We start from the raw sequence: 18,068 nt of genomic DNA, 5'->3' as shown, positions 1-18,068 counted from the left end.
AGTCATACTTTGCAAATTGATTTCAGATTGTCAGTATCATTATTGATTGCATGACATAATTTCAATATGTTCTCAGAAAAAAGATGGTTCTAAAAGGTTTTTTGAAATTGAAATTCAAAGAAATCATTCTCCTCCGAGGAACGTTGTAAGGTTCTGCATGTTTCTATTAGAGAGTACAGGTGTCGTAGTCGACTGGTTTAAGCACATGACTCAAAATGCAAAGGTCACGGGTTCGATCCCCGACACGGCACTAATGTCCTTTGGCAAGGCATTAATCTACTTTTGCCACTCCATACCCAGGAAGGAAATGGGGACCTGGTAGGATGACAAAAGCCTTTGTGTCATAGTATTTGCCATAATATGCCCTTCACAGTGACCATGTGGTAGGAATACGCCTAGGGATTGGAGATGGTGCACATTGTGCGAGAATGAATCTGATGACCGGGATAATAATATATGTACAGCGCTTAGCGACGGTACTTCGTATCACGCGCGAAATAAATCCAGATCATGAATGTTATTGTTATTATCATTATTAAGTTTCCTTCACACGACAGAAAATGCTTTTTTTTTTTTGGGGGGGTGGCACATCAGCTCCCTGGTACGACGCGATAAGGATTCGACTTAGTGCCGGATCACACGCAAAGATGGAATTAATATAATATCATGCACATATTCGAGGGACAAAATATCTATATAATTATGTTTGCAGCATATTACTAGTTTTTCATAATACGAGGACATTTAGAATGGGGTGTGGAAGTTCGGGTGTCGGACATAATTTATCAATTTCATTTGCTTAAGTAGTTTACTATAGAAAAGTGAACATTTCAGCAAGGATACTTTTGCTTTTGATTCTAAATTTATCAAGTCATAATCATGATAATGAGGAAGAAATGATAAGTATCTAAGTGACGTCATTTTTGTAAGTGTATACTAACGAACATTTTCATTTTCTATGATTGTACGATATTTGACATGGCCTAAGTAATGGATTTTTATTTTGAAGCAGCTCCCCCTCCCCTCCCTGACGTCATTGGCGATGTAACCTTGGACCATACCAGATCGCTCTCGAAATGACAATGAGTTTATTATCAAAATAATAGAAAAAGGTTGGGAAAGATCCGACTTCCTTTATCAAAGGTCTTATTTAATACGCATGCGCAGAAATGGCAACCAACACCAAGCCTCTAAAATGCGACCGTGTTGAGATTGTTAAAAAAAAAAAAAAAAATCAAAACCATTCTCGCGATCTGCTGCTATAAATAGCAGGCGAAATCATTAAGCTGGCTCATTGGTTTGAGCAGACGTCCATGAGCAGACCAGATGTTTTGAATCGTCTAGCGGTATTTATTTTTTGGAAACATCAAATCCAAACCGCCTGCGTCTGAAGATTTATTGAAATCTTGATCCACAACAAACGCGTTTCTTTTGTAGTCACTTTCAAAACGCTTGAGAGTGTTTTCAGCGAAACGCAACGCGATCCTGAACGCCGCCGACTTTGAGACGAGCGTGTTAGAACTAGAAGGCGCTTAGTGTTGTGTGGACGCTGACGAATACCTACTTTAGCTGCCAAAAAGACGTATGGAGAATCCCATCTGCTGTTCCATGGACGGGAAATCAGACCAGTGCTCATCATCTCGATCGTCTGCTTCGACCACCGTCGTCTGCGATAAAGGGCTTGATCAAGTCCATTTCGACTACGCCAGCTACGACACCCATCTTAACAAACAGCTCATCCGAAACAACATGATGAATAAACACAGGTATGTTGTTAAATTACCTTTTTTCCCCCACAATATATATGTGTATATATATATATCAATTTGGATATTCCTCCGTCACGGCAATATACAAATAATATTAAAAATAATTAATTGAAATAAAAAGCCTTGAGAGTTTATTTCTTCACCATGATCAGTATCCATTATTGCAATTGTTATAATTATTGTATTAATATATACACTATATACTATTTATTCTATCTGAAGAAATCAAATTCAAACCGGTCATACACTGTAAAAAAATAATAGTCGAAATAACTCAATAAAATTGAGGAAAAGAATTGCCTTATTTTTATTAAGTAAATATTACCTACGGCATCTTAAGTAGAATTTACTTATTTTGCTGAATAAATTTTTACTCAGTTAAATCGAGTTACATTAACGTAAATAATTTAAGTATTGTAATCATTTTAATAATTAAAAAAAAGCTATGATAGGATTACATATTGCACGATTTGGTACCCATCTAATCTAACAAGTAACATCCACTAATCATTCACTACTTCTATTTAAGATTTAACCGTATATATATATATATATATATATATCTACCACCATCACAAACTATTACATACGCTTCAATTCGACACATATTGAAAGGCTCCAAATTTTATATATACTTGATCGTAGCATCTTAAAAGGAAAATTGGTTGACAATTTCCTGAAATATCAAGTTTTGATTTGTTTTTAACTGGGTAACAATTAAAAATTGTCTCGTCTTTGCTTAGCCATGTTAAATGAATTAGTAAATGTTTTAAAGTCCTTAAATTTTCATTCAACCACAAAAAAGAATTGTTTTATTTTAAAAAGAGTTTAATTTGGTCTTAATGAATATTCATAAATTATGTAAATATTTCTATTACGCACTGCATCGGTCCTTACTTTAAAAAGATAAGAATAATCAACATAAATTGTTTGAGTAATACGTATAATTTCTGATTTTGAGTTAAAATTACTAAATTAATACAAGCTGAAATTACTTAAAGTTCTTATGTATTTGATTTTACTTAAATATTCCACGTATGTTCTACTAAATTGAAAGTTTGAGTTAGCAAGACTTAAATTTAGTGCGTAAGTGGCAAAACTAATGTTTTCAAGTAAATTCTACATGGAAAAAATACGTAAAAATTACCAATGAACAAATTCTTTTTTACAGTGTAGTGAAGAAGAGAACTCTCTAAAGGAGTTTTATTTCAATTGTTTTAATTATTACGATTTGTATATCGCCGTGACGGAGGATCGATATTAAATTATTTATTCTATATATTTATACAGTGCGTCCCAGAAAAAAAACGAAACCGAGAATTATCGATGTCTTATCATAACGTAATAACAATTATAATAAATAAATTACAACTATTTGTAAAGCTTAGATCCTCCTCTTTATTTTGATGCAACTCATATGATGCATATTTCACGCATGAGTGATTTAAATTAATTTGAAGAGAGGAAACCAAAAGTCATTTGGCGGACGGTATATTGAATTTCAAGGAGAAATCTTTCGTCTATGGCTGATCGTCAACGAAACGGAGTTAAGTCTTTTGTCCATTCCGTTTGTTGCTACGGCAGGCAGCCAATGAAAACGAATTCGTTTAATACAATTATGGAAATGCAAGCATCACTTTAAACAAACAGAACGTTTTTTTATTCCTTGCTCATTTTTCCTGATTGAGGTGTCATGAAAGGGCAGAAACTGATCTTTCTAGAAATGTGATTTTTTTTTCTTCTTGGAAATTCAGATACTGTCCGCCAAATGACTTTTTGGTTCCCTCTCTTCAAATTGATTTTAATCACTCATGCGTGAAATATGCATCATATGAGTTGCATCAAATGACAAAGGAGGATCTTAGCTTAACAAATAGTTGTCATTTATTAATTATAATTGTGATTAAGTTATGATAAAACATCGATAATTCTGTATATACAAACAATGACAACAACATAAATTCTTATCGATTTATAAGATACTGGCTGAGCTCTAATTTTTTTCCTTCCTTTTGTAACATTTGTGTTGATCGCAAAACACAGTTTGGTTGTATAGTGTTATTTGAAGGGTTTAAGTTAGAAGCTGGACTATTTTCGGAAATGGACTGGAGACCAACTGTTGCCGGTTTGTCTCACAACAGATTTTTTAAAGAATCATATTAATGGAATGAATTTTGTTGGCCAACAGAAGAAAAAAAGGAAGAGGAAGAAGAAAAAAAAGAAAAGAAGAAGAATAAGAGGAAAAGGAAGGGGAAAAAAGATGTGAAAATCCAAGGAAAAGGCTTGTCGTTTAATATGTTAAGGAAACATTTTTAAGTTATACCTACGTACATTCGCCAATTCAGTGAAAGTTCATTTGGAATAATCTCTACGATCTACAAAACTGATCTTTCCAACATTCTTTTAAAACAAATTTATACGAGAAATGTTTTCCAAGGCTACTTGAATGAGTTCACGAATTATTATGACTCGAAATTTGTCCCCAAAACACTGAATTTTCTATGGCAGTTCATAGTACTCTTTGTTAACAAAGAATAAGTCACGTAGAGTTCATGAGAATTAGATGCCTGGATTTCAATTTCTGGGAAATTAATAATTGTCCAAATGTACAAATAAACGATTTTTAGCTGACAAATCATTAAATGTTATTTAATGGGAGAATTACCGGGGAGAATTATAACCGCGAGTTTTGTCAGGCCTATTATGATCACAATATGTTCAAAGCAGTTTTTCTTTTACGGATATGTTTACACCGGTTTCATAATCTTTGAGCTTAACCGTTTCCTTAACTTCCTTTTATTGAAAAGAATACTTCGTATAGGATGTAAACATAATTACATTGATTCGAAACAGTCTGCAGCCATTCATGTTATAATACGATGCTTCACAGCACACGAATAAAGTTCAAGTTAAAGTTCAAGTTTTTATTTCCATTTTCATCAAGGAAAATACAAATGATATACAATAAATCAATTGCAAACAACATTTTACAAAGTATACAAAAGTAGTCATACAAGTGCTGATGTTATTTGTCATGCATTGTAAAAAAAAACATTATTATATTATTCTTAATTGAGTTACGGCGAATTATAAGATCATAATATGATACAATCTAAATCAAGAAGAAAAGTAAAAAATGTTGCTGTATATTTTTATGTCAAGTGAAAATGGAGGGATCCACTAAAAGCATGTCTTGTAAAGTGTGGACCCCTCATAAAGACCAAAAAAGAGAGAGAAAAAACAAACATATTTGGGTTATGGTACATAGTTATCATGACAATTGACAATAATTTGTGCTCAATTCCTAACAGATGGATGATACCATACTGCACAGTGGCAGCTGTCTTCATTGCATGTGGAGCTCTGCTCGGTTTGGTTGCAGTCTACGTGGAGCTATGTCGGGCAAACACCGTTCTGATGACAAACAGAGAACTGATCCACGCTCAAGAAATACAGATGTTAAACCAAACACATGCAATGGATCAACTGAGAAATGCAATGGAGGTAACTCTTCCCTGAATTTGATTGTTACCTGATTTTAATTATACTGAACCTCTTTGAATTTCAGTACTTAATTCCTGTTGAACAACATCGACGATTTGTTCCTGACACGATAAAGATGTATTCCTTTAACACCACTTTCAACATTGAGTTGATGTTTATAGAGCGCTTTTGATAGAAGATACTAATAAGATTGGTATATGTTACATGTTTATATCAATATTATTCACATCTTGGAAACATCATGATCGGATAATCATGATAATATTCCAATCATAAGACCGCTTCCTCCTAATGTGCTATAATTCCGGCCTTGCATTATTTCAATGATAAACCTTAATAGGTACTCACTTCACCTGGGTCAAGAGCGGCAAATGTTAGATTAATGACTTGAAAATGGAAATGCCATGTCGTGAGTGTAACTCACAAATTTGCATCCCGCATCCAGACCAAGCGGCAATGGTTCTAGGAAAATTATCCCCCAGAAAGCCCCATGAAAATACCCTCCGGAAAATAACCCCCAAGGACAACCACCCCCCCCCCCCCCCCGTGGAAAATAGTTTGTATCTCCCGAATGTGGGGGTAATGTTCTACGGGGGGGGGGGGGTTAATTTTCCGTGGGGGTAATTGTCTTCGGGAGCGGTTATACTTGGGGGTAATTTTCCGGGAGGGGGGGGGGGGAGTATTGTCCTTTGGGGGTACTTTTCCGGGGGTAATTTTCCGGGGAGTGATTGTCCAGGGTGTGATTGTCCTGATACAATCGGCAATAATGATGTTAGCAAGAATGGTGGATAAAGTCGGAATAAAGTCTAATCAACTGTATTCGATCGCCCTCATTCCGTAAATCTAGGGCCACTTAATTTGACCCGATCCCTATTTTTTTGTTTTGTAGCATTCTTTATTGCATTCATTCAGTACAAAATATGCAAAACATACATCTTCATCGATTTACATAACATATCAAAATGTAAAGAAAATTGTACATTCCTCAAAAATACATAATATAGATTAACCCCTGGGACGCCGATCCAGGTCATTTAGCGATCATTTGTGGGCATTCGTCCATACACCCTCGAGATGGACACCTCTGCCCTATATTATCCTATATAGTATTGCATAATCACCTTTCAGTACATGTATACATCTTTCAACAAACCTATCAAATCTCCAACGACCTATAATTGACACAGTTTTACTCCGGAAAGGGAAACAATTCGCGTCACACTTTTTTCTGTTTAATAATTCCGCTGACCATTGTGTCTTTTATCTCACGAAACTTTCTTTTTTTGTGCAAGAAAGAGTTTTTCTTGCACAAGAGGGAAGAGGATATTTATATGCTGACAATATCACAACCGGTTATGTATACGGTTAACTGGGCTGTGTCTCCTGCTGAATATCCGTAGTACAGGTGTGAAACTGTCCATGGTTGACAGTTATTTATCGGCACCGATTTCCCACCTAAATGGAGATCTGTTTATCTGCACTCAGCAAGTCGTAATAGACTTGATTTTGTCTTTGGTGTTTTATCTGTCTTACATCACATACAAAATGTATAGAGGTGGAGCCAGGGGGGGGGGGGGGGGGGGAATTGCTCCGTCCCCCCACCATCCCACCCCGCCTATGCTCGAGACGATGAGGGCTTGTTGGTTATCAAAGATTATTATTCGACGGGGGGGGGGGGGGGGGGCTAGCCGCCAAGAAAAGAAAAAAAAAAACGCTTTCGAAACAGCAAACAATCCGGCATCTGGCAAATATTCCGTTACAAAGAAGAAATTAGGTATATAAGGAGTTGACATTCATTTATGGTCAAATTGAAGAATTTAGAACATGAGAAAAATTCAGATTGTTTTTATTTTGGAGTCAAACATCACGAGCCAAGAAAAATAAACCCCTGTTTCTTTTCCCTACAACGGCTTCCTTTTTTAATGGCTCTCCTTGTTTTGTTTTTTCATGCCAAGCGAAATAAATGGAGAAAACTGATTATACGGTGAGCTTATGCAGTTCGATAGCAAGATGTGGCACTATTCCCTTTTCACGTATAGCCCTTTACATTCTAGAAAAAAATATGCAGGGAAACTATTAACTTCTTGCGACCCCCTCCTCCCTTTTAAAAAGAAACATCTGCACGAGAAACTGGTAACATGTACACTTTATAATATTGTAGCGTCGCTCGCGGGGTTGAATGGATAGGGGGGTGGAGGGTAGACCCGTTAATATTCAGAAAAGGAGAAGAAGTGTTATTCAAAAGAACTGGGGATTCATTAATAATGGATGGATCCTGAAGACATTTTTTTTTCATGCAGGAAATGGACAAATGTTCAGTTTAAAATGAAGCATTATATCGCGATGCACTTTTTTTTTCCATGAACATTTTTCAGCTCGGTCACCACACGACCTCGCAATATGAGCGGCTATTTACGCGTATAACCTTAGGCATAATGGGGTGCAATAATTAACACATTACCGGGGAGATACAAGTGATGAAGATGTTGATGAAGCTGATGATAAAGAAGATGAAGAAGAAACCAATAAAGCAAATCAAATCAAATCAAATCAAATGGTAATATTGATATGGTAATATTTTTTTTTAAAGTACGCAGAGTTCTATACTGCAGCATTGGAAATGGATGGAAAAGTTTTAATTTATTTCTCACTCACATCCTTCACCCAATCGTGAAAAGACCTTTTATTCGTAACAAACTATTTTATCAACATTTTTTACTCACCCCCTCCCATTAAAAAAAAAAAAAAAAAAGGGGGGGGGGGCAATGCCGATCCAACTACAGTCTTACAAAAACGTTCCGTTACCTCAAAGTCTATATTGAAACATCATTGGTAGCCCCCCTCCAAACCATGATATAGATCAACGCCCCTGTCAGGTAGTTATTGGACGAGGTCGAAAGTCGTTGGACACTGGTCAGCAAACTTTGAACTGGTTCGAACCGCTTTTTAGATCAACGTTACCATCAAGCCTACTGTAAAATATGGTAGTAATAATAAGGAAGAGGGGTAAAGAGACTTTACAAGTAATACGAGTTTCACCTGTTGCGCAAAGTAGTTGTGTTTGATAAAGGAAGTGATTTTATTTCTGGTCAAAGAACAGGAATTGGACCCGATATCAAGGTGAAAAACTTAGCGGTCATGTATCATGGCACTGGAATTGTCATAATATGCGTATTTCTAACAAAGACTCTGCACTCTAAAAAGACATTTTAAAAGTGTAGAAAAGTTGTCCTGAATTGTAATTATAAGTCATGTATTATTTTAGGTTAGTCTGGACCAGAACAACATTTTAACCAAGAAAAATATTTTTAAAAACTAAAAAACAAAGGTTTCGTGTTTTGTACAAAGCAAACACACTGAAAAGGACACACATGAGATAGTATACTATACTACTCTATACTTTACTATTATTTGAAAATCATTTGTACGATATTACTATATACCGTGCCTGTATTTATTGGCACTCCGTGCAATTTCTATGTGAATATCATTTTTTCGTCATGATCAGAACTTACAGGACTAAAGACTTTACTTTGATTTATCAATTTGTTTAGCTCTAGTTTAAGGTATTTTAAAAATGCAGCATCCAGTATAGAACATTATAAACGGATTTTACTTTTATCCCTTTACAAAACAAAAAATGCGTAAATTGGATCCTCACAAAATAAACAAAAAGGGGCATTAATGAGCGACCTTCGGCGATGAGATATCGAGCGAATTCAACTGAGCTTACTCCACGAATAATCGCATTCATTTCATAGGCAAGGCAACCACACCCCCTTTCAACTTACAGTTTTCTTTAAATGACATAGCTTTTTACAGACAGATCAAAAGAAAACATGATGTTATAATTGTCTTTGTAGGTTCATAAGATTAATAATAGAATTTTTAAAAAGGCGATTTTAATAGTGAATTTGAAAGTGGAAATAGCGAACTAAAATTGTGTCAATCACCGCTCCTTCCGTCTTTGACCGACATTTGTGAGCTACAATCACAAACTTCCATTAACTAAATAAAACATTTCGACATTTGAATGTTTTGATTCATCGATCATTCTATTACAATCCAGGCAGTGGCGTAGGAAAGGGAGGGGCAAGGGGACGGGTAGGTACATGCCCCTCAATTGAACGCCCCCCCCCCCCCCAAAAAAAAAAAAAAAAAAAAAAATGAGGGGAAGATAGAAAGAAGACAATGAAAGGAAAAGTAAGAGGACCGAGAAAGAAAATGAAAGGACTTCGCAATCACCGTCCTATAATCGATGGCCTTGTTAATTCGCATTCATTTCAACGAGTAAGACACCCCACCCTCCTATTATAACACCACGTCCTAAATTGTTGGATCCATACTACGCCATTTTATCCAGGTTGAAGGATGGCATAATACAGTGCATGGCTTTCCGCAAATTGCAAAACCAAAATAATCACAGTCGTCACTCTTATAACATGAACCTAATTTATACCGACACAGCATCTGTCACAATGGGTATAAAATTGGGCTATCAAAACACGAATCTGTTTCTCCTTCTTCCCGAGTATCCCAGGTTCGGTTTATAGTCCTTGTAATAAAAGGTCGACCAAAAAGTACTCAGGAAAAAAAAAATGTATTGGTCAAATAGTTAGTAAACCAAAACACACCCCAAAAATTGTTTTCCTTAAAAAGGACAAAAGGTGTAGATTTGACAAAGAGAGCAAACACACGGAGAGGAAAACTATATTTTCTTTAATTTACCATCCTTTTGAACACTTAATCCACCTTTACCTTTGGCACAATTTTAGATTGAATTAGTGTCATATTAACTGCTATAATTTCATTTGAAACAAACAAACAAAAAAGAAACGAAAGGAAACAGTGCGGTCTCATAGTTCTTAATGTATATCGTGGTTTTTCAATTCCGATCTCTCTGATGTGGTCTATCGATTAATCTCATGTTCTACCAATTGATCGACGATACAGACAACTTTCAATCGCTATCAAACAGCGCGATCATGTACTCCAAAATGAATTAATCTGTAAAGCAGCCTAAAGTGACTCATCATCAATTACACAAATTAGTGTGTCTCAGTCTAAAAGTAGGTTGGGCTCAACAAGACAAAAATCTTGGTTGCTTTGTGGACTAATAGATGAAATACTAAAATGAATACTGAAATATTTCTTTCTTTCTGATATTCTTCTGAGATACCAGATGTATTCGTATCGTTATCTCAACTTGCTCTATCTTGAAGTAGAAAAACAACACAAATACAAATAAAAAGCATATAAAACGAGATTGAAGATATTTGCTTTTGTAAAATCCATTAGTAAAATAATAAGAACAAAATAACTAAGACTTGTGCCGACTTAAACATATTAATTACGACAACGTTTTATAAAATCATTATAGATAGAACATTTGATGTTCTGTGTTGAATATAAGATTTCAATTTGTTCAATTTTTATAAATAAAGTCATATCTTTATATTTAGTCATGTCTTCTCTATTAAGCCTATGTTGAAGACAAAATGTACATCAGAACATCAGCTCTTTGTTCCGTATAGTAGACTGCTCTGTGCATAATTATTTAATTGGCAATCCAGGAATTTTCACTGATATCTTAAACAGACAAAATCGTGAATCCCTGCTAGTTTTCCGCACGCCATATTTATATTGATTTTCATCACTTTTTTCTTCTCATTGTCCAGTGTGTTTAAAACCCTTCCAGCTCATGAAAGAAAGCGGTTGCAAACCTCTGATATGTCTAAAAGATAAGACCTTTGTAACATCGCTGTGCTCATGATTATGTCACTGACATGTCTATTAATAGCTTGGTGGACTTTTGTAACGCAGTTGTCTACATTTTCCACACAATTGAAATGAGTTTTTTTTTTTTTTTAAAGAAACAATCCAACAACGTAACAAACAAACAAAATCAGAAGACACTGCGATATCAATAGTATTTTTAACAGCGGAATATTATTATTATTAGTGTTTATTTTGACACAAGCATTTAACTTTCGAATATGACATGACGGTCGGCTAGTTACAAATGAAAAATATATCTGGTTACACCACATTAAATATATTGAAATAAACATATATATATATTTATATATATATATATATATATAAATTCATTCACATATAAAGGAATTGGAGAAAAAAATCTTATTTAAAAAGAACCGATTGAAGAATAAACAGGTGCATAACAAAGTTTTGGCGTGACCTTAAATCACCTCGTCACCTCAACCTTTGTAATATCACGCGTTTGTACCACGTGATTAGTTTAAACATCCTGATAGAAGGGAAAAGCCTGCTCTCTTTGACCCCCAACCATAGCAATCTGAGATACATCAACAAAACAAAAGGATGTAATATACAGGTGTCCTCCAAAAAGGTTATTGATTTCATCTAGCTGGTCTGCAATAATGATTTTAGCTGAGAGATATTTTGAAAAAAAGTAAATTGCCCCATTCAATGTAGTCACTTTCTCTGTTGGAGTGCAAGGATTCAGTCGCTAGTTTTTCATATACTTGCCAAACGACACAAAACCCACAGGCAAAAAAGAATAAACACAAGAATTGTCAAAAACACAGAAGCTTTTGCAAATATTGCCTCCATTTAATTAGTTACATGACAATCCTATATAACATCACAATAGATTTGGTAAAACTAACCCTTGAGAAATGTGGCAAAGGGGCACATTTGCCTGGCACTTATTGTATAGTAATATCATACTTCCTTTGTGGATTTTCTTTCACAATAATATTTTATCATAATTACTAATCATTCTATTATCAAATGTTGGACAACTGTTTAAATACTCCAACAACTGAAAACATGCTGTAGGATACGGTTTGTCCCCCAAAGAAGGCAATTGGGGATGGCGCGATGGCTCAGTGGTAGAGCAGTTGTCTCGTAACCTGGTGATCCCGGGTTTGAAAACAAGCCGATGGTCTAATTCCGTTTGCCTAAGGCATTATCCTCATTACCAAGTCCGTCGGAGAAGACTTAAAGCCGTTGGTACCCTGGTTGCTTACCTATACAAGCATAAAAAAACATAAACACATTATGCTTTCCTCAGGTTCTTAGCAGTCGGGTAACAAAAAACAAACAAATTTGCCTAATATACTAGTTGCCACTTCTGATTCTGAGCTATTTTGGATCAAATATGTCTTTTTTTAACTCTAGGTAATCTTTTGATGATTAAAATGAACCTTCGGAATAAACTAATCAATGAATCTGGAATTTCAAAGAATCTCGAGAAAGGCCACTCGGAAGAACACAATGCCATTACTCACTATAGTCTTTGCATGCCGACATGCAGATACACTATCATTAAAAGCGGAACATGAATGAAGGTCTCATGTAACTTATTTTAACTTTTTGAAGACAACATTCGGCAAGCAAATCAAGCGCCATGTCAACTGTAATTGGTCTACCAAAAGCTCACACGGTCAGCGGATGTGTAAACATTGAGATAAGTGTCGTATATACTGTCGCTCCCAAAACGATGAGTATTTTTGAAATGCCTGGATAAATTCTGACAGCTTCGAAAGTTTTTGTTAACTTTGGTTAGTACACCTTGACCGCAATACAGCTTGTCAGAATGAGCTTCAGGTCCACGTCAACCTTTCCTGTTCCGCAAATGACCACCTGACCACGACATGGCCTTCTGAAATATGACCTGACTTGGCTTTGGAGGTTTCTGAAATACGATTTGACTATGACTGGAAAATGAAAGACGACCGGACTATGAACGGACTCTGAAAGATGATCGCGGGGACTGAGGATCTGAAAGACGATCAGACAACGACTATAGTCTGAGAGACAGCTTGACTACGACTAGAATTTAAGAGATACCTGACTCCGATTGGAGCCTGGAAGACCTTACCACGATACTGTTCTAAAAGATGGCTCGACTATGACTGGAGTCATGATAATGGGACTAGGATGAGTTCCGTAAGACGACCTCAATACGACCATGATGACGAAATGATGACGAGTTAAGAATGAAAGATGATCTTGCTGTAAAATGTAAATGGATTCTGAAACACGATCTTACTATAAGACTGGAGACTGAAAAACGACCATGATGACGAAATGATGACGAGTTAAGAACGAAAGATGATCTTGCTGTAAAATGTAAATGGATTCTGAAACACGATCTTACTATAAGACTGGAGACTGAAAAACGACCTGACTACGACTTAATTCTAAAAGACGACCTGACTACTGGGGTCTGAAAGAGGACCTGACAGGGGTCTGACATACGACCTGACTACGACTGGATTCTAAGAGACGACCTGACTAACTGGATTCTAAAAGACGACCTGACTTAGACTGGGGTCTGAAAGAGGACTTGACTGGGGTCTGACATACGACCTGACTACGACTGGATTCTAAGAGACGACCTGACTACGACTGGATTCTAAGAGACGACCTGACTACGACTGGATTCTAAGAGACGACCTGACTACGACTGGATTCTAAAAGACGACCTGACTTAGACTGGGGTCTGAAAGAGGACTTTACTGGGGTCTGACATACGACCTGACTGCGACTGGATTCTAAGAGACGACCTGACTACGACTGGATTCTAAAAAAACGACCTGGCTACGGCTGGAGTCTGAAATACGGCCTGCATGACTACATCTGGTTTAAAGACGAATTGAGCGACTCCCCTTAATATTGTTATTATTTTTGCCCCGTTCATGACTAGTACACTTTGGGTATTATGTCCCATGTAAGTCAATTGTTGGCGCGCCAACAAGATATTCAGTAAAATTTCCGTTACTTCCGTGGATTGATTTTCATAGAGGTCTTTTTTTCAATCGAGGTTGGAAACCATTCTAAATTCATCCAACGATAAACCTGTCAATGTCAATTTCTTCGAGCTTAAAATTAAAAATGAAGCAGCTTAGAAGTTCGCCTGACGGCGCTGTCCTTGCATATTTATGAACATACAGAAGAAGAAAAAAAAAATCGACTTAAGCCGAACTTATTCAAGTTATTCAAAATATAGACCGAATGGACATATTTGTATGTAAATTAAAAAAAGAACGTCGACCAAACGTTAACCAAAATGTTACTAATACATGTGAGAGAAAGAGAGAGAGAGAGAGAGAGAGAGAGAGAGAGAGAGAGACCCCCCCCCCAACACACACACAGAGAAAACACACATAGTTCAAAGTCATTTCCTTATCTTTCTTTCATCTGTGAACATATCCATCAGATATGGACAGATAAAGAAATACCACTTCCCTTCCTTTCTTTGAAATCAGATGTATAATGTTGAAATCTTATCTTAATCAAAGAAACATGTATTTACTGCTGTCGCTATACATTTCCTTTTATTGTTGTCTTCATTGTCATTGCCAATTCAGGGTCCAGGTACCAGGTTTCAAGGGGCGCCGAGGGCCGATGTTGTCTCCGAGGAGGCTTCCGTAAAGGCGGCTACAGGAACAGTTTACTTTCACTGGGGTGTGGGGGACTGCCCTGATACATCCAGCTTGGTTTATTCTGGTAAGTATTGAAGTTTTTGTTTGTTGTTTTGAGGATATCACCATTGAATCAGCTTGGAAAATAATGTAAGAGATTTTATCAGTGGCCGATACAGGGCAGAGGGGGACAGGGGGCTTGTGCCCTCCTCCAACCACTTCATACAAACTCAGTCAACTTAAAGAATAATTTAAATTTACACGAAATTGGGTAGGGTGAAGGGGTAGGGGATGGCAAAGAAGACTTGTGATGATGTCCTAATAACAAACTATTGTGCTGTCCAAAAAATGTGCCAGTGGGAGGGCATAACATGTAAAATATTAATAAGAGTCAATATAAATTGTGTCCGTTAGTTCGTTTTTGTTGAAATCTGAACATTCTTGCATTGGCATTATAAGTACGAGATCAGAAACAATTACTGCTGTAGGCATCAATACCATTAACAGGTGGATCAAGGATTCTTTGCTGTTTTTTGGGTTTTAATGCAGACAAAATAAAAGTAAAATGTAGTGACAGTTACAAAAAATACAATGCCAATTTATTTAAATTGTGAACTAACTAAGTAACAAGGCATTTAGGTGTTTTTTATGATCCTCCCACTTCAGATGTTTTATTAAATATGTTTGTATTTAGAAGATTATGTGATATTCTTTCTTGTCTTGACTTGAAAATAAATAGATAAAATGAACTGAAATAAAATGTCCACTTTATTTCTGGTGGTGTTGTATAGGTTTTGCAGCATCTGGCAGCAGCATGTCAGTAAACAAAGGGGGTGGAGGAAACATCTTGTGCATGGTGAGCGATCCAGAGTATGACATGACTACAGGAGGCAGCCAGGACTTCAGGGGAAAGATCTACAGTCTCGAGTACAGGAACGGCAACAACTTTGGCACCCAATCCGACCTACATGGGCATGTGAGTTACATGGGAACTATCATTCTTTTTTCTGGGAAGAGGGGCAATGAGGAGTGAGAAAGGGTGGGCTCTACAGCCTGGAGTACAGGAAGGGCAACAACTTTGGCTACCAAATAATTATGATCTCCATGGGCATTGGCCCAATATTTCTTTCTGAGGGTGTGAGAAGTGGCGAGGGTGAGAAGTGGCGCAGGGAAAGCAATACATATGACATCCAAAGTGAAATATAAGGACGTGAAAGTTACAGAAGTGCTATAATTGGTCTGATTAGAGGAAGATGTACGAAGTTGGGAGGGTGAGGATTACAGTGGTAGGATCTCTTTTCTAAGGAAATCTGGAGGTGGTTGATGTTTCAACTTGTATTTCATTAAAAAAATGAACACATGAGTAAAATTTTCGAACTATTCTTTCTCCACATCTCCCCCCCCCCTCCTCCTGTAGGATGTCCCCTGTGCTGCCTGTATGACTGGGGGAGGACGTCAAGCAACTCTGATGATTCCTGGAAGGATTACTTGCCCCGACAACTGGACCCGTGAATACAGTGGCATCCTCATGTCCAGCAGGAATAACAATGTGAGTATATATTCATGGGATTGATATCGGGGCGATTCCGGACAGTGTCGATTCATTTCATTCAAAAATGAAAATCTCGTGATATGACCGTTGACTAATTCTTTCTTGTATCACTAACACAAATGGTCAAATCGTGATATGGAAAAATGGGGTTAAAAAAGACACATTTACATCTACACATATTTAGGGGTCAAAGGAGCAACATTTTGAGATAAAAATAAAAATGTTGAAACTTTAACATCAAAATATCAAATAGTACATCTAATTTGAACAGGTACAAAAGTCTAAAATAACTGTTTTGTTTACCGTAATTAGTCTTCACCAGGATCTCTGATATGGAGTTATATCTCTATGATATGAGTTTTGATAATTTGATAATTTTTTTATTTGGTATGTTGTTAAGGATAAGTATGTCAGTGTACCTGGAGTATAATGGAAACTGGGGTATAATTGGCAGATGGATATATTCATATGTCTTTGCTGGAGAGCTGGAGGGGTTGGGTTGGGGGTATTCTGCACTTTCAAAGTAACACACAAAACAAAAATCAAAATATCAAGTATGGCAGGAGAGGGGGGGGGGGGGGGGGGGGGGGCATATCCAACATGTACCCCACCCCACCCCCCAGTTACTCAACTGAATACTGGTTCGACTATAACTATAACAACCATGTATTATGATCTCTGCCAACTTTTCTTGTAGGTGCGAACATCTTACACCTGCGTTGCAATTGCAGCGGAGTCTCGACCTGGCACCATGGTCGAGGACGGCAATAGCTCTCTTCTCTATCCTGTGGAAGGAGTGTGTGGAACCGGTGGAGGGTTACCTTGTGGCCCGTATGTAGATGGCAATGAACTGCAGTGCGCTGTGTGTTCCAAATAAATCGGGAAGGCTATGGAGTACAGTTCAAGCTGCTTCAGTGACTAACTGTGTATAAATAAAGGCCACCTGCCTATAATGGTCACTCACATCCCAGTCCTACCAAACCAACACCAGACCGACAACAGACTGCACAAGATCTACATTACCTTATTAAATGGCAAATACAGTCAAACCTGTCTATCGAGGCCACCCACGGAAAACAGAAAGTTGACACTGTAGACAGGTGATCTTTCTAGACAGGTACAACAACAAATATTTTTTCTCGAGGTCGACAAAATGCATGGCCCCTATAGACAGGCGGCCTTCATAGATAGGTGGCCACTAAGACAGGTTTGACTGTATTTTGTCAGTTATTGGTTGAGGTTGTTCTTGTGGTGAGACTGGGGGAAGATTTATAAGAGGAAATGTATGTATTTGTTATAGAATGCATCTAGAAAGGCCACCAATCCTTGATTACTTCTTCCATCTTTCTAGGGTGATTTTCATAAAAGAAGAAATATTGTTGTTTAAACAGAAATACCCCTTTTTAATCACATTTTGAAGGGGACTTCTTGATAAAATTGATTACTCTTGGAGGGGAATTTTCAAGAGGTTTAATAATATATTTGTCACAGTATTATCTACAAGATGACAGATCCTTTCCCCCCCAATTTGTACATTCCAAGGTGCCAACGTTTTTTTTTTAATGTCACAGACCCAGCGGAGAAAAATATCCTTATTGTAGGACAGGTATTCTGAACTTACTTGGCAGTGGGCAAGAAATATACTTGAAATTAAATTGCAGACCTCTGAATTTTCATTTTCAAAATAAGAGGGCATTTCTATAACCCTCCCCTGCCGATTATATATTTTCATACAGTACTTTAAATTTTTATTCTTCCTATTTTGATTATGATCCCTGTATACTTGGTATAATATCATGATGGAAATGATTATCTATGAGCTAGGAAGCC

General features: G+C 36.9%; 1 protein-coding gene across 1 annotated transcript; it reads left to right on the top strand.

Annotated features, from left to right (window-relative positions):
• The first annotated feature begins 1,229 nt into the window (after positions 1-1,229).
• LOC115917911 lies at positions 1,230-17,632 on the top strand. The gene is made up of 6 exons (XM_030973605.1): positions 1,230-1,766; positions 5,081-5,273; positions 14,633-14,771; positions 15,478-15,662; positions 16,104-16,235; positions 16,936-17,632. The coding sequence occupies exons 1-6, from the start codon at positions 1,585-1,587 to the stop codon at positions 17,113-17,115; spliced, it is 1,011 nt and encodes a 336-aa protein (XP_030829465.1). The 5' UTR covers positions 1,230-1,584; the 3' UTR covers positions 17,116-17,632.
• The last annotated feature ends 436 nt before the right edge of the window (positions 17,633-18,068 follow it).

Source organism: Strongylocentrotus purpuratus, unplaced genomic scaffold (assembly GCF_000002235.5).
Source record: "Strongylocentrotus purpuratus isolate Spur 01 unplaced genomic scaffold, Spur_5.0 spur5_scaffold_6, whole genome shotgun sequence".
Lineage (NCBI taxonomy): Eukaryota > Metazoa > Echinodermata > Echinoidea > Camarodonta > Strongylocentrotidae > Strongylocentrotus > Strongylocentrotus purpuratus.
This window is presented reverse-complemented; position numbering and strand designations above follow the sequence as displayed.